This window comes from Aotus nancymaae, unplaced genomic scaffold (genome assembly GCF_030222135.1).
Source record: "Aotus nancymaae isolate 86718 unplaced genomic scaffold, 86718_ANA_hifiasm-v0.15.2.pri h1tg000006l, whole genome shotgun sequence".
Taxonomy (NCBI): Eukaryota; Metazoa; Chordata; class Mammalia; order Primates; family Aotidae; genus Aotus; species Aotus nancymaae.
The window spans coordinates 97,059,881-97,081,509 of NW_026988417.1; the positions used below are offsets into that span (position 1 = coordinate 97,059,881).

Below are 21,629 nucleotides of genomic sequence, written 5' to 3' on the forward strand. Positions count from 1 at the left end.
TCTCTGCAGACTGTGGGTAGTACCCTCTGTTTTTTTCCTTCTTGCCATTGACTTGTTAAGACCAGGTTACTTTTGGGTTTGTCCATGTGCCTGCTTGTGGTTTCCTGGGCCATTTCTTGAGGAAGGAAGGAGGCAGCCACATTCGGGGTCCCAGTTTCTCTGGTAGCTCTGCCTGACCCCACAGTGGCAGGTTGTTGATGTTCTTATTTCCTGTTGGAGATCGTCCTGGATCCATGCACTAAGGCAGGGGAATCATCAGACTTTTCCTTTCTTCCACTTTGAAAGTACACTAGTGTTTGTGTAAACATCAGGCCATCTCCGACCAGGGTAAGGAGTCCAAACAAAAATAGCACACTCATTGGAACATCTTAAAAATGTCGGGGGGAAGAAGAGGGAGAGAAGATAGCAGAACCAGTTTCCATGTGGGGCCAAGGAACCCTTATTCTGCACTGTTCAAGATAATCTCAGATGCTTTTCTGAAGTCAAGCAGCACTCATCTCTCCCGCCTTCCTTCAGATGGGCAGAGTTCTGCACATACACAGGGCGTCCATCCACACACAGCGTGTACCACCACCACGTGTGCAGGACTGGTCACTCAGGGATGAGACACCTGACACATACTGGTATCACAGGGTCCATACAGACACATAGCAACGCCATCATGTCCCATAGAACACATGACTTGTGACCAGAGTGTTTACTGGTCAGAATCTCTTTCAGTTTCAAAATGAATCTCACTTTCTTTTTCCTTTTAATATGGTCTTCTTCAAAAAAAGAATCTGTGATGCAATTTTAAAGATATTTCTGATAAGTTTCTTAGTCTTTTTTTTTCCTGCAATATGAAAAACTAGTTAAAAGTTACATGTAGTTTAAAAAATATTTACCATTTTAAAGTGACTGTCACAATGTCATGCAGGCATAACCACTGTCCAGTTCCAGAACTTTTTATCCCTCCAAAAGGAAATGCTGAACCCAGTAAGCAGTCACTTCCCATTTCCGTCTCCCCTAGCTTGTGGCAACACTGATCTGCTCTCTGTCTCTATGGATTTGCCATTTTTGGATATTTCATGTAAATAGAATCATTCAGTATTTGGCCTTTTGTGTCTGGCTTAATGTTTTCGAGGTTCATCCACATGGTAGCAAGTGTCAGAACTCCGTTCCTTTTTGTGGCTGAATAATATTCCATTGTATGGATATACCACATTTTGTTTATCCATTCATCAGCCAATGGACACTTGGGTTGTTTCTATCTTTTGGCTTTTGTGAATAGTGCCACTATGAACATTTGTGTTTAAGTTTTGGTTTGAATGTTTGCGTAGAATTCTTTGGGTATACATCCAGGTGTAAAATTACAGGGTCATCAGGTAATTCTGTGTTTCACTTTCTCCAGAGTGGCTGCACCGCTTTACGTTCCCACAACAATGAATGAGGATTCCAGTTTCTCCACATCCTCACCAACGTTTGTTATTTGTGTATCTTTTTTTGGAGACAGGTCTATGGAGTAGTCTGTTTCGTGTTGCTATGAAGGACTACCTGGGGCTGGGTAATTTATAAAGAAAAGAGGTTTCTTTGGCTCAGGGTTCTAGGCTGTACAAGAAGCATGACATTGGCATCTGCTTCTGGTGAGGCCTCAGTGTGGAAGGCAAAGGGCATTGCCTGGCAAGAGAGGGAGGAATAGAGAAGGGTGCAGGTGTGAAGCTCTTTTGAATAAACAGCTCTCACAGGAACTAACAGAGGGAGAACTTACTCATTACCTCGAGAACGACACTGAGTCTTTCATGAGGGATCCTGCCCATGACCCAGACACCACCCACCAGGCCCCACCTCCAGCACTAGCAATCACATTTTAACAGGAGATTTCGAGGGGACACACATCCGAGCTATGCCAGCCCACTCAGGCCTGTTGCACATTTCAGGGGGATGCGTAGTGGATATTGCCAGGTTCAGTCAGTGCTTTTGTAGTTGGATGACTTTCGCATGTTTACTCTGGGACTAGGTTTTGGGGTGTGTGCGTGCAAGTGTGTGCATGGGTGTGCGCGTATGTGTGCATGTGCGTGTATGTGTGTGTGCATGGGTGTCTGTGTGCATGTGTATGTGAGCGTGTGTGTGCACATGCGTGTGTATGCATGCACGCATGCATGCAGATGCTTAAAAAGATCTACTTTATCTGTATCAGTTTTGTGTCTTCCAAGATAGATTGCAGATTGTGTCACCCTAGAACTCCTTTGACCTAGAAAAATAGTACGACAGGAAATTCTTAAGAATCTCTGTGTTTAAGCATAAAGCTTTAGATTCTGGGCATGTACTTCAGGAAATTTCTTTCACTGAAATCAGTTTTCACCTATATTCATTTTCATGAACATCAAGAAACGGCATTTAGTGATTTTGCTCTCTGATTTTCATCTATATTAAAGCATAAAATGTCACTCAGCCCCTTTCTGATCACTATCCTTTTGAAATTGGCTAATCTGAAGCCCTGCTACCTCTGTGGATGATACAGAATGAACACTGAGGACTTGATGAAAAAGTCTCTCGCTTTCAGTTCTCCTTTAATAACTGACTTCTTAGAATATGGTAGAATTTTCCTTTTAACAGGTTTTGGGAAACTCTCCAATGTTCTGAAATATTCTTAGTCCTGGCTTTGTGATTGGTTCTGTGGAGAGGCACTGAGTCTCTTTTGGGACAGCTGGGACGCTTTCTGCGTTTCATTGTGTGAGACTGAAGTGGTGGAAACTCCCTCCTGACATTTCATTCCTTCCTCAGAGTATAGTGCAGGGACCCGCATACCTAGCAATTACCAGAACTGCCTTGAGAGCTTTAAAAGAATATAATCTCCTGGGCTTTAATCTCCACAGAATCCGGGTCTCAACTGGTCTGTCACAGGACAGGGAATCTTCCAAAATTAAAAGCTGGGAGACAATGGGTGGGTGATTAAGTAATAGTATATGGAGTCACATGACCTGGGTTTTGAACTTAGACACTCACTACCCTGTAAGTTCCTTGGCTAAATAGTTAAAAGTCTGTTTCTTGGTTTTCTCAGCTATAAAATGGAAATTGTAACATGTACCTCACTCAGTAGGCTGTGGAAGGAAAACAAAACTGAGGTCCATGTGGACATGCGCAGTCAAACACGCAGTGCCACCGCGACCTTAGTATCTGCCGGTCCCACCACAAGAGCTGGTCGGGCCAGGTTCCTCACTGGTAGCTTCACTGAGTATGGCTTTGTTTCTAAACCAGGGGTTTCCAATCCTATGTTTCTCAGGGTTGCTTGAGGCAGTTTTGAGTTGCCTCTCTGGCTGCCAGAGAGATGTAGAGATAGCCTGGTGTAAGGATTGTATGGAGAAATGTTGCTCCAGAAAATGTGTCATCTCATAACCTCTGCCTCTCTATTTGCACTTCTTGCTACTTCCTGCAGAGACAGTAGACCCAGAGAGTTTGGACATTACTTTCTGTTTCTGTTGGAGATACTTGGTTTCTGTGACAGTGGCCTCAGATATATGCGACTTCTCTTTAGCAGCATAAAGGGATATAATTTTGGGAAGTTGCCTGACTTTGAATTTTTCCTAAGATAACTGGAGTTACTGTTTACCAAATGATGAGAGTACATTATAAGAATAAGCATTAGAAGTTTCAGTCTGTGGCCATTTTTCTGTGGTTTTATAAAAAAAGATGAACAGGGCTGAGTGCAGTGGCTCACCCCTGTAATCCCAGCAGTTTGGGAGCCCGAGGCGGGCAGATCACTTGAGGTCAGGAGTTTGAGACCAGCCTGGCCAATTTAGTGAAACCCCGTCTCTACTAAAAATACAAAAATTAGCCATGCATGGTGGCGCATACCAGCCATCCTTGCTCCAAGGTAGGCTGAGGTGGGAGAATCCCTTGAACCTGGGAGATGGAGGTTGTAGTGAACTGAGATCACACCATTGCACTCCAGCCTGGGCAACAGAGCGAGACTCTGTCTGCAAAAACATATATTAAAAAAATAGAAAAGAGGCAGAAATAATGGAACACATTGGCATATCCCAGATCATCACCTTGGACCTTGGAAAACATTCCTGCTCTGTGGCACTTCATGAGACTGACTGTCAACCGGGGTAGGCTATCAAGATTTGGGATCCAGTGGGGAAGTGGGTTTGGTTTACAGTAGATCTTCCTGTCAACAGTCAACACTTTCAGTGGTGCTTGCTGGGAAATCTTACTGGCCAGACCTTCAGAACCCTTTGCAGTCGTGGGCCAAAACCCGTGACCGCAGTTCTTTATCTTTTTTTTTTTTTCTTCCAGGAAAAGAAGATTTTTCAGATCCCCTGGATGCACGCGGCTAGACATGGGTGGGACGTGGAGAAAGATGCACCACTCTTTAGAAACTGGGCAATCCACACAGGTACTAAAACTCCCTGCGACGTTTACCCAGGCAGGCACTCATGCTTAGTTTTCGTTTTATTACACATAAAATATCCCAGCTTATGCCCTCATGAAGATGGCTCTGAAAAACCTTTGACTTGTCCCTAGGCACTTCCAGGACACATGGGGTACAAATTACACCTCTCCGAAGTGATGTTGCACTCATCCCACAGAATCTCAGTCCTTAAATTTCCTACAAATGTGGTATTCTAAGAAGTTCTCTAGGTGTTACCAGGGGAATATAAACTCATCATTTGTTTGATGCTATAAACTGATGAAATTTATCTCCCCCCAAAGGCAGTCAGAAAGAAATTGATTTATTACATTTACGTAGGGAGCTATTTACAGGAACAGAACTTGTATGGGATGTTGGAGCGTTAGATGGAAAGAAGCACTCAGGTTCCCTCTGCCTGTTGACTTTGCAGCCTCTCAGTCTTCTGTGCTTCTTACGTTGATGCTCCGTTCTTCCAGCATTTATAGTTTCCTCAAGCTGTGTGGTAGAACCAGGGTGACCAGCTTGTCCCAGTTTGCCTGGGACTGTTCAGGTTTTAAAAACAAAATTCCCACATCCCAAGAACCTTCTCACCCTCAGGCACACCAGGACGATTTGTCACTGGAGAAGATATAGCCTGGAGTGAAAAGGTTTCCTTGTACTGCCTGGCCAGCCATACCGTGTTTCCAGAAATTTCTTCCTCTGTATCTAATGTTTTCCCTCTTTTTCTTAACCTGTGTCTATGCTGTTAGGAAAGCATCAACCAGGAGTAGATAAACCTGATCCCAAAACATGGAAGGCGAATTTCAGATGTGCCATGAACTCCTTGCCTGATATTGAAGAAGTTAAGGATAAAAGCATAAAGAAAGGAAACAATGCGTTCAGAGTCTACCGAATGCTGCCCCTCTCGGAACGGCCTTCTAAGAAAGGTAAAGGTGTTTACAGACGGAAAAGAGATCACTCAGTGTGCGTCGTTGTGCCTTCGTGATTTCTTCATTTCTACATCTGCAGTCACTTTGCAGGTAGAACAGCGTGTTCATGCTGTAGGGGATCATTCCGCCCCTACCGGGCTTGGAAATAAAACTTTCAAGTCGCCAAAGGTAGTAAAAGATGCATGTGGAATTTTGACCATGTACAGACTAAAACAACAGGTTCATAGAGAGTTTCAGGAAGAATTATTTAACCTGAGGGAAAGGTTTCTCTGGAGTTCCTTCATGAATTAATCCAGAACTACATTTTTCTTTTTGCCACAGGAAAGAAACCAAAGACAGAAAAAGAAGACAGGGTTAAGCACATCAAGGTAATGTTGGGTGGCTCAGAAAGCCGGAGTGGGATCTTATTAATGACTCGTGTTCTGCCTTATAAAAATGAGTCGCAGGACCTCTGTGGAGTGTGTCATCTTCCTTCCTTTGCCCGCGTGTCTTCTGTGCTTTACATGTTTGCTCTTCAGCATGTATCCGCTTGCAGACATAGGTACACAGGGCCCCGCCTCATCCCATCTCCCTGGGAAATTTATGAATGAAGTCACAGATTGACACAATGTGCTCGGCAGGCTGAGGCCTCCATCTGGCCACCACAGCCTCTGCCAGCGGTCACTTTGTGCCAGCTAAGCTCCACACTAGCTTATGTCTCATACTCTTAACTATATTTTCAGGCTATTAAATATACTCTAATATGTGTGAAATGTTATATGCCTCTATAAAATGTATGAACTGTATTTTATACACATTTCATCACGGGCCCTTTGGTGGAGGACACCGTGGTGAGCCTCAGCACTCCATCAGCACAGCTCTCAATGGCTGCCTTCTGTCCACTGTGGAATTATCTCGCATACCCCACGAGGGTTTTCCATGGGATGTGCGTGTGTGTGAGCTGCTCACTAGGCTGTGTAGTCTGAACTCCCTGCAGCTTAAGGATCTTCGTGGACAGATTAGGTGGCCCTTGTTAAATAGGGAGAGAAGAGCCAAATATTCCCCGCAAAACCGGGGACGAGCTTCACTTGCTGAGCAGAGAGCAGATGCTGCAGTCACAGACCCAGGAACCTCAGAGACACTGTCTGGCTCGCTGGCCTCTCTTTGCAGATGAAGAGATGGCGGCTTGAGAGAGTTGAGTAACATGCACCCAGGGTCACCTGGATACTCAGAACTAAACTTGAAGGAGATGCTAATTATACTGATTTATAATCTAGAGCAAACGTTAAAGAAAAAAAGAAAGCAGACCATTCAGACAGCACAATGTTTAAAAACAAGCCACTATTTTGGAATAAAAAAAATACCCCAAATAATATGCTTCTGATATAAAGTTAGACTCATAAAGGTAGTTAGATTGTGAGGAAAGACTTAGATAAATTGTTGAAGTTTTAGAGATAGTTACTTGTGCAATGGAAAAATAAATATTTTAGGCAGGGTATTTTTGCAGTGATACTTTCAGTTTCACTTTCTATATGTATACATAGATATTTTTGAGTCGGAGTCTCACGCTGTCGCCCAGGCTGGAGTGTAGTGGTGTGACCTTGGCTCACTGCCACCTCCGCCTCCCTGGTTCAAGCAATTCTCCTGCCTCAGCCTCCTGAGTAGCTGGGATTACAGGTGCTCACCCCCACACCCAGCTAATTTTTGTATTTTTAGTAGAGACGGGTTTCACCATGTTGGCCAGCCTGGTCTTGAACTCCTGACCTCAGGTGATTCGCCTGCCTCGGGCTCCCAAAGTGCTGGGATTACAGGCATGAGCCACCACACCTGGCCCCAAAACAGTTTTTTATAGTTCAGCTTAATATAATGTTCGAAGCAAATTCCATACCTCTTCCATAATAGTTCAGTATATGTACTTAAAAGTTAAGTGCTCTGTAAAAATACCGTGATGTCATTATTGTACCTGAAAAAATTAATAGTAATTTCTCCATATCAGTGAATATCCTGCCAGTGTTGAGAGTTTCAGTTGTTCCATACGTGTTATAACTTTCATGTGGTTTGTTTACTTAAATTGAGACCCATATAAAATCCACATGTGATTTTTGAATGTCTTTTAAGTATTATTTTTTCTTTTTCTTTTTTTCCTTTTGAGATGTAGTCTCACTCTGTTGCCAGGCTGGAGTGCAGTGGTGCAATCTCAGTGCACTGCAACCTCCGCCTTCTGGGTTCAAACAATTCTCCTGCCTCAGCCTTCTGAGTAACAGGGACTACCGGTGTACGCCATCATGCCCGGCTAATTTTTGTATTTTTAGTAGCGACAGGGTTTCACCATGTTGGCTAGGATTGTGTTGATCTCTTGACCTCGTGATCCGCCTGCCTTGGCCTCCCAAAGTGTTGGGATTACAGGCGTGAGCCACTGTGCCCGGCCAAGTATTTTTAAGTATATATGTTTCTCCTATATTACCTCTTAAAAAATTTATTTATTTATTTATTTATTTTACAATTGAACAAACTTAGTTGTTAGCCATATCATTTCTTAGTTTTTTGTTTTGTTTTTTGAGACAAGGTCTTACTCTGTCACCCAGGCTAGAGTGCAGTGACGCGATCATGGCTCACTGAAGCCTCAACCTCCTGGGCTCAGGTGATCCTCCCCGCCTCCGCCTCCCTTTAGCAGTCGGGTCTACAGGTATTCGTCACCAAGAATGGATAACTAAAAACATTTTTTTTATAGAGGTGAGGTCTCACTCTGATGCCTAGGCCGGTCTCAAACTCCTGGCCTGAAGTGATCTTCCTGCCTTGGCTTTTCAAAATGTGGGAATTACAAGTGTGAGCCTGGCTGAGTTTGTATTTTTAAGGCCTACATTTTGATTCATGTTGTTTAGTCAGAAAAGTATAGCTTCCTCACAAATGTGTGATTTTGAAGAACCTGCTACAATTTTAAGTGTGACCGAAGCGTATTTACTACTATTTTCCTATCATCTAGCTCCGTGCCTGGCCCAGAACTGATCTGTAATAGGAATTTGACAACTGATGAGCTGCATCAGCATTTGTTGACTAAACAGAGGCATAAAGAAGTAGGATATGTGGGGTGCGAGTGAGGGGTTTTCCATTAGGGTGCAGATTTCATTTCATAATCGCAGTTAATGGAGAAATAAGAATAGAGGAACAGATGTCGCCTTTTCAGCACCCTTCGCTCACATGTATCCACTGTGTTCCATCGAACACCAGATGCCAATGAAGCTAAGATGCACCGTTATTTCATGTATGTCTTAGACAAACTGCTTCCTATGAAACCATGACACTTAATGGATTGTAAGGCACCTCCTCTTTCAGGGCTGTGGCAGTGTGAGGAAATGTGCATCTTAGAGTCCATGCCATGTGGTGGTCCCTTCGTCCGAGATCTCTGCGGCCACATCAGCACTGGCGGCGTCTTCACATGGCCACTAAAATGCGCAAGTTGTGGAAGGCACAGTCCTGGGTGGGCTTGACCATCCCGGCCCAGGGAAGTAAGTGAGAGATCTTAGGTGCAGCTGTGAGGGTCAAGATCCACCTTAGCTAAGTGTGTTTTATGAAATCCTTGTGCCATGAAGATATGGCTCACACCTGAAACTTTCCCTCCAAAGGACATGATTCCTGCAGCAGAAGGCAGGTGATTCACCAGACCTAAGCCAGCCTAACTTGAATTTAAATCTGCTTGCATTGTGCTTTGCAGTGTAGCAGGGAAGCTCAGAAGTAGCCAGTGGGCTTCCGGAGTTCTGGACTTACTGGCTGTTCTAGCCATTGTGTGGATTCAGTGTCTCTGTGGAGTGTTTGAAAAGTGAACTCCCAGGGCATCTAGAATTGGACAGTCAGAGGACAATTATTAGCTGTTAATATATTACTTTTTAATTGTATGTCAAAATACCCAAGCACTAGCCGGGCACAGTGACTCATGCTTGTAATCCCAGCACTTTGGGAGGCCGAGGTGGGCGAGTCATGAGGTCAGGACTTCGAGACCAGCCTGGCCAATATGGTGAAACCCTGTCTCTACTAAAAATACAAAAAAAATTAGCCGGGCGTGGTGGTACACACCTGTAGTCCCAGCTACTTGGGAGGCTGAGGCAGAAGAATTGCTTGAACCTGGGAGGCGGAGGTTGCAATAAGCTGAGATTGTGCCACTGCACTCCAGCTGGGGTGACACAGTGAGATTCCGTCTCCAAAAAAAAAAAAGAAAGAAAAGGAAACACCCAAGCTCTGAGTTAATATATCCTGTGCAAATATACTAAACCTACTTAGTCTACTCAAATATGTAACTGGATAGACTGTAGATTTCCTCTACTGAGAAAATTTGTCTTTTATGTGGTAACTAGGTATGAAAATTTGCTGTTGAAGCAAGCTTTTTCCAATCTTTAGTTCAAGTTGAAGTTTTAATTAGCAAACAGTGTTGACAGCATGTAGGCCAAGTGTTAGCATTTTCTTGGGGTCACTCATGATTTATCTCCATGCTTTATGTCCCCTAACAAATAGTTTCCCTGAGACTGGAAGATCCAAGGTCCATTGGCCATGTGGTAGGTGCAGAAACTGCCTGAGCATTCTCTGCATTTCCTTTTGTGAGTGTATCCCTACATGCACAGTGAGCCATGTTTTCCTGGAGCTAAGCCCCACCTGTGCAGCAGGAACTGGATATCTAAGGAAATAAGAACAAGGAAAACAGCTGGGTACAGTGGTGCATGCCTGTAGTCCCGGCTACTCAGGAGGCTGAGGTAGGATTGCTTGAGCACAGGGTTCGAGGCTGCAGTGAGCCATGATTGCACCACTGCACTACAGCCTGGGCAACAGAGCAAGATCCCTTCCCCACCTCAAAAAAGAAAGAAAAACAACAGTGAGCAATCCTGGATTCTACATCATCAGTGCATATATATGTTTCAGAAAATAGCACGAAGTGGTTTGCTCTGTGGGACTTGAGACAAGGCCAAGAACAATAAGGATAGAAGTAGTTAAAACAGAGGCGCTGGTTGATATTTTTGAGCTGATTCCAAGTTCCCAGCTATGATTATTGTCTCATTGAGTTCTCCCTGTGATGGGCAGTTTCATCTCCCTTTTATACATTTAGGAAATGGATGCACAGAGAGGCTGATTGATTTTCCCAAGGCTGCACTGCTTTACAGAGCTGAAATTTGAATACAAGTGTGTCCACTCGGTGCCTCATAGCCTCTGGGGCCTAAGCCAGACCTTGAGGGATGGACAGGGTCAAACCGTGGTCCTTCCCCAGCACTAAGGGCCTCAGGAGTGAAGGCCTTGGCGGTTAAGAGTTGGTTTGTGTTTCCTGGATGAGACAGGAAACTGGCTTAATTAGAGCAGGAGTTAGTGTGAGGGAACAATGGGAAATACAGGCGTGTAGGTGGGGTGGGTAGAAATGGGTACTTCCTGCTTCAGAGGGTTGTTTGCAACTGAAATATACATGCCTTGAAACTGTACAGTACTTCCTGATCAAAGCGTTAGTGTTGTGAAGCCCATAGAATTGGGAAGGGCTGCTAAAGTCGCTTGGTAAAGGTTAGGCCTGGTCTGTATTTGTTCTGAGCACAGACCTATGGGTAAGCAGATAGGCGTTCAGCTGCTCTTTCTCATAGAGCTGTTGGCTCTAACAGTGACATGAGCTAGATTAAAACACGGTGCACTCCCTGGCAGGGCCGCTACTGCTGATCCTCTCACTGGTTGGAAGAGGTCTTCAGTTTTTAAACTTTAATAAAATGAAAACGCATGCCAGCAACTCACTTGAAAAACAGATAACACGAGGGCTGCCCTGGGTGAAGCAGGTTATCAGGCTGATTCTGCCTGCCCGGGATACTCCCTTCCCATGTGGTGGCTCAGGAGGGGAGCTCTGAGTCCTGTTTGAAAAGCTTGAGGGACAGTTGTATGAAATGACACAGTTGAACTCCTTGGAGCACTCAGAGCAGGATGGAATTGATACGTAAGGGAGGCCTTTCTCACCGGGGTGGGAAGGAGTCCAGGGCAGGGGTGGGAGCTGGTGCCACTGGCATGGAGAGGAGGAGACATTTCTCCAGAAAGTGGAAGAGGGTTCGGAGGATGCAGCTAAGAGCGGCCTAAAGAGGAAGCCCCTGCGTTTCTCACCTTCAGAGGGGATGTTGGGAATGGAGGTCGTTTTGTGGAGAGGGTGTCTCACTTTGGATATGCTGCCTTTGACGTGACAGAGAACCCTGAGAGCAAATGCCAGCTCGAAAGTTGGAGGGCATAGTGCTCGGGTGAGTGCGCCAACCAGCAGACGAGTGTTCATTTACCTGAGAATGGCGATGGTGGCTTTGGAAACCGATGCCTTCTCCAAGAGAGAAACTATGTGAGTTGCAGACAAAGGCTGACGGAGAAGAGGCATAGAAAAGTGAGCCAAGGAAAAACGTCCAGAGGGAAGTGGCAGGGACACAAGGGAGGACGAGAACGACGACGGCCTCTTTCCAAGGAAGGAAGATGGCTGTGGGACCGGGCAGGAGGCCCCAGCCTGGCTCACAAGAGCTTCTGTTCTCAGTGGCATTGCACCCTCTGTGCTGGGTGTGTGCACTTGCCAAGGTCCAGTTCCCTCGGACTTGTGAAGCCCAGCTGTCAGCTTACGCGTTCTGCTAGCAAAGACCTAGAGAGGCCCTCACATTTGATGTCCTTAAATTTAGCTTCAAAGAGACTGACTTTGCACAGATGAATTAGAGCATTTGGGAAGGTGGGAGGTGGGCTTGTGGCCCATTATACGGGGCTTCAGGGACAAGGGGCATTAGCTCAGCGTTGAAACAGCATGGGCTCAGAGCAGAGGGGAGTCCTTCTGCTGTCCTCCACTGCCGGTCCATCGCCAAGCCCATTCAGCAAGTGTACCTTCAAGACCAGCCGAAGGTGTATTATTTTACACATCTCAAGAAGCCTGCTCCTGCCCCTGAACTCTCTCGTGCCAGTTTGCTTTGGTTTAAAATCCCTTAAACTGTAGACCAAACCTTGGATTCCGTAATTATAGCAAAGGTCCTTGAGCGTCAATGCTTGGCGGAGTGCACGCACGGTGGGCGGAGTTCACGCACGGTGGGCGGAGTTCACGTACGGTGGGCGGAGTTCACACAGCCGTGTACACCGAACCTTGGTTCCATAATTATAGCAAAGGATTTTGAGCCTCAGTGTTTGGTACGGTTCATGCACCATGGAGGAGTCTGCACCCAAGCATAGTCTTTTTTTTGGTGGGGTTGAGGGGGCTATCTTTGGAGCAAGGTGAGAAAATTAAAATCCAAGAAAGCTACGGGTTAGTCAGTTTACAGAAGAGCCTATATCTAAAGTGAGAAAGGGAACAGAAAGAGGAGATAGGAATCTTGGCCAGGATGAACGAGGCCGGGATATGGGGCAGCAGAGCAGGAGGCAATTGAGCCAGGGCAGGAGTGGCGTGGGGCATTGGGGGTCGGAGAGGCTTCGGGTGAAGGCCGTCAGGGTCTGCGGGATCTCTATGTGCATTTTACACGGAGAACTCCACACCCCTTTTCTTCATTTGAGATGCTTGGATTTTAATATAGCTTAGATTTAGATATTCCTAATTCTAATCATTTCGGACACCTTGACCCAGTTTAGTGAAGATCCTTCTCTCCTGGGCCTGTTCTGCATGGAGGCGTTTTGGGGTGCCGGTTCCGTTTCACTGTGCCATTGCCTGTACTGTCTGTCCTGAGCGACAGTATCAATGAGATGATTGCACTGATGACATTGAAATGACAGGGTTTTGGCCATGCACGGTGGCTCACGCCTGTAATTCCAGCGCTTTGGGAGGCCGAGGCAGGTGGATCACGAGGTCAGGAGTTCGAGACCATCCTGGCTAACACGGTGATACCCCATCTCTACTAAAAATACAAAAATTACCCAGGTGTGGTGGCATGTGCCTGTAGTCCCAGCTACTCGGGAGGCTGAGGCAGGAGAATCGCTTGAACCCAGGAGGCAGAGGTTGCAGTGAGCTGACATCACACCACTGCATTCCAGCCTGGGGACAGAACAAGACTCCGTCTCAAAAAAAAAAAAAAAAAGAAACGACAGGGTTTCTTTTGGGGATGAGGGGAGTCACACAGTGCTGGGAGTAGTGTCTCCCAGTCTCCACTGGTGGAATATACGGCGCCATTATAGAAGTGGTAAGTGCAGGATGCAGGGTAAGAATGGAGAGAGTGGAACAGTGTTCAGAAGACGGTCTCGGTCTCCACTGGAATTAGGGCAAGATACAAGGGCTTAAGACAGAAAGCTCCTGGGATTTAACCATATTTCATGACCAAAGAAAGACTTCAGTTGCCATGTCTCCTCAGGCTAAAAGTAGCATGATCTTGGAAAATTAATTTAGTCTCTGAGTCATCATTTTCTCAAATGATAAAAGTATCATTTGTCGCTAATTAAACTGTAGAGCATGTGTAACACTTAGAGATCTTCAATGGAGAAATCAGAATTAGTTTAGGTTTTTAAATATATGCAAGCCTGACTGCCTCATTACTTTTATGGGAAACCCAGAAACAGAATGAATAAAAAAAAATAAGGTCAGACAGCAATAGAAGCCATACAAATGAACTGTTCTCTCGGAACTTCTTCAGGGGCCTGTGTTTAGTCCTTTTTGAGGGAGCTGAGGAAATGGAGGTGGGATAGTGAAGTGTGGGGCGTGACTCAGGGTGAGGAGGCCCACCAGGTGTCATTGAGGACGCCATTGAGAAAGGAGGCTTACATCAGAGAGGCAGAGAATTGTAGCAGTGTCAGACAGCTCAGGCCGCCACGGAGGGACTGCATGGTCCTCCCCATCAGAGGTCAGAGTATGGGGCTGCGGGGGAAGGGATTTGAGAAGAGGCCATTGCATTTGGGAGAGCAGAGTTTAGCTGGTGACCTTTGGTAATGGTGAGTACTTATTTATTAATAATTGTCCTGTACATAGTTGGCTCATTTAATCTTCTTCTTATCCCTACCACGTGGGTCCTATTACTGTCCTCAGTTTACAGCTGTCCGTAGTGCCCTAGGGTGGCTTGCAGAGGTTGAATAAGGACCCAGAACTAGTGAGGAGTGGAGGCACCAGGCTTTGCCCCAGGCCCTTCTGATTCCAAAGCCGGGTCTCTCAAGACCTGGCTGGGAGCTTGATTCTGCAGGAGGAGGGGAGTGAGACCGCAGGTACTAACGCGGGCCCAGGTGGGGAGGCGAAGTCCGGAAAGGCAGATGCTGGGTGGGAAGTTTGGCTGTAAAAGAGGAGAAGACCTGGTGACTCACTCAGGTCACAGGCAAGTGGTTTTTTTTCCAGAAAGGGTAGACTTTTTTTTTTCTTCTTCAAGAATCAGGATCTTACTCTGTCACCCAGGCTGGAGTACAGTGACATGATCATAGCTCACTGCATCCTCAAACTCCTGGGCTCAAGAGATCCTCCCACCACCTCAGTCTCCAAAGTATCCGGGACAAGAGGCATGCACCACCACACCCGGCTAATGCTTTTATTTTTTGTAGAGACAGGATCTTTCTCTGTTGCCCAGGCTGGTCTCAAGCTCCTGGGCTGAAATGATCCTCCAGCCTCTGCCTTCCAAAGTGCTGAGATTCCAGGGTGAGCCACCATGCTTGGCCCAAGAAAGGGCCGACTTCTTATTTAGAACTTGTAAAAGAGAAGAATGCAAGATGCTGGGGAGAAAGGAGTAGAAGTCAGGCCTCGTAGGGATGGATGTTCTGGGCCTGCCCTTACATCCGACCTCGGGACATCTGGTAAGCCAGGCAGTGTATGGTTTCTTTAAAAACTAAGCTCCACAGTGAAGGGATGCCTTTGAAGTCATGTTACTAAGGTGGGAGTTTGCCAGGTGGGATTAGGAAGGGGGAGGTTATTTCCCCTCCTTCCATTAGTGACTTTCTGAGGATTTTGGGGGGATTGATTCCAAGTAGTGTATAAATAAGCTGATAAGAACACCCACCATGTTTCAGAGCCGACCACTCTTGACTTTTCCAAGCACAGTCGCATCTTCTTGCATGAACCTCTGCTTTCAGTCCTGTGTTCCTTCTGCTCTCCACCCTCTTCTTCCGCTTTGGATTCCTTGGGTGTTGTCATGTATGGCTTTTGTCCGACTTGATTGCTATCATAGCAGCGGATGCAAGCTTCCCTTGAGTGCTGAATGTCAGCAGGCACCTCAGGGCTGGCTTTGGCAGAGCTGCTTAGTACCCTCAAAGGGAACGGAGGGTTCTGATTCACTTGGAAAAAAGCACACGTTAAGAGCTCTAATAAGGGAAAAGAATTTGTTCTCATTATTTCATCAGTGTGCACGTGTAGCGTCTTGGGCTGGATGGGATGTTCAGCCACCCGAAGGGCATTTATGTAAGGCCATTGTGTGGGGCTGGCCAGCTGGGCTCAGGCCAGGGTTAGGCCCTTGTGCTCAGCCAGCCATCCAGTGCAGGGCACTCAGGTGGCCACAGGCCATGGCAAAACTTATCTGCAGGGAATTCATCCACAACTTCCTTTGGGCTCCTGTTCTTGGGCCAATCATTGAGGCAGAGCTTTTCCTAAGAAATGATTATGAAAGAGGTGGCATGATTCCTTCCTTAGGAGAAAGCCAGGCATTGATTCTTTTGAGCACGAGGGGGAGAATGTGGAATCCCCGCAGTGCACATTTTACAGAGACAGCGATGCAGCTCTGTGTAACCCCACAGCTATTGTCTGCAGGTGGAAGCATTTCCTAAAGGCAAGCCAGATGGGCCGGTACCGTTTCCTTGAAGTGAAATAGAAGGAGCTGTATACCCAGCAGTGTACCCTGTGCAGAAATATGCTTTCACACTGGCCAGTTTAAAGAAGCAGGGAATGAATGCATTCAGCAGCTGAACATGAGTGACACTGGCATTAAGGAAAGTAGGCAGAGGGTAGAATTTCAGCTAAGAGAAGGGAGGGGAAAGGAAGTGTTCTCAATTCTTTTTTCTTTTCTTCTTCCTAGCAAGAACCAGTTGAGTCATCTCTGGGGCTTAGTAATGGAGTAAGTGATCTTTCTCCTGAGTATGCGGTCCTGACTTCAGCTATAAAAAATGAAGTGGATAGTACGGTGAACATCATAGGTAAACTGTTTTGACATCTCATTTTTTATACATACGAGCAGCCCCCCGGGGCCTAAAATTTGTACAACAGTGAACTTCAAATAACACAGTCAGTGGGAGGAGGTCTTGGAATCATCTCAGGATGCAAGTTCCAGCCCCCAGATTTCCAGGCTGAGAAATGAAGGCTTTTGAGGATCAGACAATTAGACGGGTCAGTCGCAGTGGAAGAAGGCTGGGGTGACCTCCCAGGAGAAATGTTAGTTTCCCAGCGGCTCGTGGCTAGCGATCCCAGTCTTTCACTATTTGGTCACATGGACAAAGGAGTATTTATTTAACTTGGGAACTAAGGAGAGGAAAGATTGTCCTCACGAGTCCTCTCAGCAACTGCTTCCTGGCAGACAGAGAAACTGAGGCACAGAGACATGTTGCCAAAGGGCCCACTCTAATTCAGCAGATACTTTTGAGCACCTTCTGTATATCAGACTCAGTACGAGAGCAGGAAATAGTTGGGGGAGGCCCAATTTCTCTTTTCCTGGAGGGACACAGATAGTAAACAAAGACACCCACAGATAGCTGCGGCGTTACCATTTGTGGTAAATACTGCAAAGAAAAGAAAGGAGAGAGAAAAACCAAGGAACCAAATTTAGATTGGAGGTCTCGGAGGAGCAGAGCTTTCCCTCCTTGTAATAGTTGAACAGCCTCCAGATGTAGCTGGCCGTGCCCACCCCCGAGGAGGGCAGGGTCTTTACACTGAAGATATGTGTAATTCCTTCTCACTTGTGTGGACAAGTGCACAGGTGTAGTGCCCATAGACCTCACCCTGCTTTCCCTTTAAGGGGAAGGAGGAGAAAAAAAAGTCCTGGTTATTTTTACTTGGTTTTAGCATTGAATTTTTGTTGTATGTGTGGTGACTTCTGCTTTTAGGAAACAGAAGAAGCCAGCAACATGCTGGATTGTCCTGACGACTCCGCTGGCCTCTTGCCGAGGTTAGCAGTGCTTTTTTGTGTTGAAACCGTCTCCCGGGCAGTGTAGACAGTTTGCAGGTGCAAACATCCTGTCTGACTGGCCGAGGCAGTGCTCTAGAACCCTGTGTGTTTCTTGATAAAAGACAGCCCCACCCTTCAATAAAGCAAAGATTGCTACGAAACCAGACAGAGCAGTCTGTAGTGACTAGGCATATGGCAATTAGGAAGTCATGGCGTTGGGATTTTTGTCTTAATTTTGGCTGCCTGAAGTGCCCCTTATAGGACATTCTTTTTTTGGTGATTGTTTCCAGATTTGCCTGTCTTTATCTACAGTGAAGCTCAAGCAGCTTTTTAAGGCAAGCCTGTCAACCCACGTACCAACATGGGGTCCCGAAGGCGCAGGAGAGCGGATTCCCAGCTCACAGACCAGCGTTAGGGTCCCCCCGAGGGCCTCCCAGTCAAACGCAAGCCTGGCAGACTCTGGCCCCAGCACTTGCTGTGGTTTCAGGATGGCCAGAGGTGACACAGGGCTGTGGAACCGGGTCTTCGTCTCTTCCCACATCCTTTGTTTCCCCTTCTTTTTGCCATATTTCTTGTGCTTCAGATAGACACTTTATTTATAAGATAAAAAGTAGCTCTGGGGCAAGTCTTTAGATGGTGGGCACCCCGTCTTAAGAGATCACTCATGCTGTCAGCCGTGCCCCGTGCCTTCTTCCTGGAAGCTGGGCTGTTCACCCCTTAGGAGAAGGCACCTGAGACAAGGCATTCAATTTTATCCACACCTCTGGAACGCTGTTAGCAACACGAAACTCCCTATGAGGTGTGAACTATTACATCGCAATCTACCCAGACACAGAAGCCACGACAGACTTTATTCTCGGCTCTATTGGACCTGGAGTGCCTGGCACTGAGGTGAGACTGTGGGGCCGCTCCTCAGTCACCAGGTGCCAACCGAGAGACCTGGGCAGTGGAGTTGGGCTGCTGTGTTTTCAGCCTTAAGTTTTTATTTATTCAAGAGAGCTGTCATCTTTCTGTGAGGCTATGTGTTATTTTCTCCTTCCCCCATCCCTTGCTGCCGCTGCCGCTGCCTCATTTATTGTTACCTGTCAGCTCCCCGAGTCTTCACTCACCATTCTTCTCAAGCCCATCCCCTTCTGTTTCTGATACTGCGTCTGGTCCTGCCGTGGCTGTCACCTGGACTCTGCTTCCATTCTGCCCTCCCGTGATTCTTCACACAGAATAAAGAATGCCAGTGTCATCATGTCACCACTGCCCCCGAGAGAAAGACTTGAGTTCCCCCAGGGCCCTGGGTCCGGCGTGGCCCGGGCCCTGCCTACCACTTTCATGCCTGTCTTTGAACTTGAATTACTCTGAACAAGTTAAGCTCCCTATGGCTGCTCGTAGAGACAGTGAGGTTGGTGGTGTGTCTCCTTACTGTGACGCGGCTGCAGAGGCTCTGTCCCCAGGCACAGTGAGGAGAGGACCTGTGGCAGTTCCAGCAGGAAGTGTAGCTCCAGCTCAACACATCTCATCCACATTTCCACCCCCATAGCGTTGAGACACTGGTGAGCTCTACCGAGTGTTTACTGGGATACATGCTGTGCTTCCCTTTGTGTGGTAGCCTGAGATGCTGTTTGCTCATGGGCTGTAGGGTGCACGCTGCCCCGCCCCACTCTTGCCTCCTCCTGCACTCTGTCACCCTGGTGAGGTGCGTGCAGTCTGCAGTCGGGGGCAGCCTGGTCCAGGCACCTACAGGCCTCTGCCTCTGACTCACTGCTCCCACCATGGCTCTCGAGTGCCTAAACCAAATCCTGGCTGTATTTTATACCGAAAGAGCACGAGATTAGAAGTCAAAAGATGTAGGTTCTAGACCTAGTTCTGAAGTTTTTTATTGACCATGTGACTTTGGGGAAACTCCTTAATTTTTCGAAATTCAATTTCTGTATAGATTGGAAATCGTATACAATTATTTATAAAATGGAAATATTTAAAATGTAAAATTATATGGAAATGGATAATCATACTTTTCCTGCCCATCTCACAGGGTTATTGTGAGGATCAAATGAAATGTACAGTTAAACTTCTCTGGGGCTAGAAGGGGGTAAAATGATATGTTATGATTACAATATTACCAAAATCATAATAAAATATATTTGATTAAGAGAAATAGCTTCCATCTGTGCTGTGTCATCAGGGCTGGTGTGAAGTTTAACTACTGAAACTTTCAGATGGGGTGGGGGAAATTTCCCTGCCTGGTGCCCTGCTGATGGCCTGATTTTATAGGCCTGCTAATAAGTTTCATTCTTGACTCTGAAGCTACCTGGGTGACCTTAGCAATTTACCTGACCTCTGGGTTTTAGCTTTTTTCAACCGTAAAATGATAGAACCAAACCACCTCCAAGGACCCCTCTGTTTCTAATAACTGCCTTTAAGCACTTTCTCTGAGGTGTGGGAGCAAGCTGCTTTCTCAGGTGGAGACCTACATTAAGTCAACAATTGCTAATAAAGTAAGAATGACCTTTTAAGGAATCAAACCGGTTCATCAGTAACCAGCCATAAATAATATTGTTATAATTCTCAGCAGCTAGATTCAGATAAAATTGCATTCCTGTGGGTGACTCTTTTCAGATGTGCTGACTTTAATAAACTGGATAAAGTTAGTGGATTTCTAGTTCTTCTGTTTGAGAATTTCCCTGGCATGCAATAGAGAACTGTTGAAAAGAAATGTCACTATTAGTTATGAGCCCGAAGACTCACTAAGGTGAGATTCAAAAGTTTTTATCCTGAGAGGGGCTAAGAAGGCTGACAGTAGCTCGGTTTTGACTTCATTAACTCTCTCTGTTAGGGAGACCTTAGTAGAAAGAGTTGAAATTTGGAGTCGGGTAAGGCTAACCTTGAATCACGGTTCTGCTGCTGATTGGCTGTCTGACCTTGAATTATTTACGTAGTTCTGTCTGGTACGGTTTCAGCATGTCCAGATTGGGGATCACTGCTGTGCCTTCCTCATGGGTTGTGAGGTCTTGGGAGGTGGTAGGGAGAGGCAAAGGTGAGTTCTCAGAAAGTTAGATTTTGTCATTAGTGTCAGTCAGGACACTCTTTTGTACCCAGAGGAGTGCCACTTCTGACCTTATTTGCTGTAGCAGGTAAGTTTGTTATTCATGTGTCTTTTCAGCTGTCAGGAGTCAGTGTTGCTGTCTGCTTTGTCGCTTGGTGGTTCAGGGAAATCAGTTCACGTGGCATGTGAAAGAGAGAGAGAGAGAGAGAAACAGACAGAGACTGGTTAGTAACAGTGCTGACACGCATCTAGAGAGCATTTCGATACTGGGATTTCCCTGCTTCTCTGATGGGCATTCACTCGAGAGTTGGAAAGTTTCTAAAGTACCCAAAATGTTTGGATGGAGAGAAGCTATTGTCCTTTACCGAGGCATAAAATAACACACTCCTATGGGGGAATTTGGCCTGATGGGTAACATATTAACTTGGTATCCAGATCATTGCCCAGAAAACAAAGACTGACTTTTCCGTCCTGGGCACCTGCATTCAGGATACACCTAAAATCTGCATGGACGTGCTTATCTACTTTTCCCCCCAAGTCATGTATATTAAGTGAAATACGGTAAAATTCACCCCTTTTTAAGGGGCGAATACAGTTCTGTAAAGGTTGACAGATGCACTCACTGCTGTAACTGCCACCATACTGAAGATGACGTTTTCATCACCCTGACACGTTTCCTCCCTGGTCCCCAGCCCTAGCACCCACCTCCTGCTGTCTTTATCACTTCCTGTAGATTTCAAGAGTCCACTTGCCAGAAGTCTTGACATTTTCTGGAAAACATTAATTGTCACGTCCCGTATTTGCAGATTGTCACAAACCCCTGCAGGACTCAACTCTGGCTTCAGTCAGTGAGCCTCGGCCCCTTCACGTGTCCATGTATTCAGTGGAGAGTCCCTGAGCACCTATCTGATGGGTGCTGTGAGCGTGTTCATACTTTGGTTGAGGAGAGATGCTGTTGACCCATTCAGAGCTCCTTATGGGTATATAAAGTGAACCGGCAACATGAGGCCGGAAGTCCAGAAGTGTCCCAAGGTCTCTTCCCGTTGTAATTTCGGCTGAGCGATGGGGACAGTGAGTGAGAGGCACCCAGGAGAGAGAGGTCGATCCGTGCTGGGGGGTGAGGAAGGGGCTCCAGAAGGCAGGGGCATCGTGAATGCTGCCTGTTTCTCACCCCCCACCCCCATCCCCTGCCTCATTGAAGCCTTTGATTCCTCAAACTGGAAAAAACCACTGCACTTCTTCAGCTTCCATCACATGGACCCCTGCTTTTTCTTTTCTTTCTT

At 46.4% G+C, this 21,629-nt stretch overlaps 1 protein-coding gene across 2 annotated transcripts in view; it reads left to right on the top strand.

Moving 5' to 3' along the window:
* The window catches only part of IRF2 (interferon regulatory factor 2), an 88,671-nt gene that overhangs the window by 52,589 nt on the left and 14,453 nt on the right, over positions 1-21,629 (top strand). For both annotated transcript variants that reach the window (XM_012472556.2, XM_064369846.1), the window contains 4 exons: positions 4,279-4,378; positions 5,143-5,319; positions 5,644-5,690; positions 16,230-16,347. In XM_012472556.2, the coding sequence (XP_012327979.1) occupies positions 4,279-4,378; positions 5,143-5,319; positions 5,644-5,690; positions 16,230-16,347 (442 nt within the window). The remainder of the gene's footprint in view (positions 1-4,278; positions 4,379-5,142; positions 5,320-5,643; positions 5,691-16,229; positions 16,348-21,629) is intronic.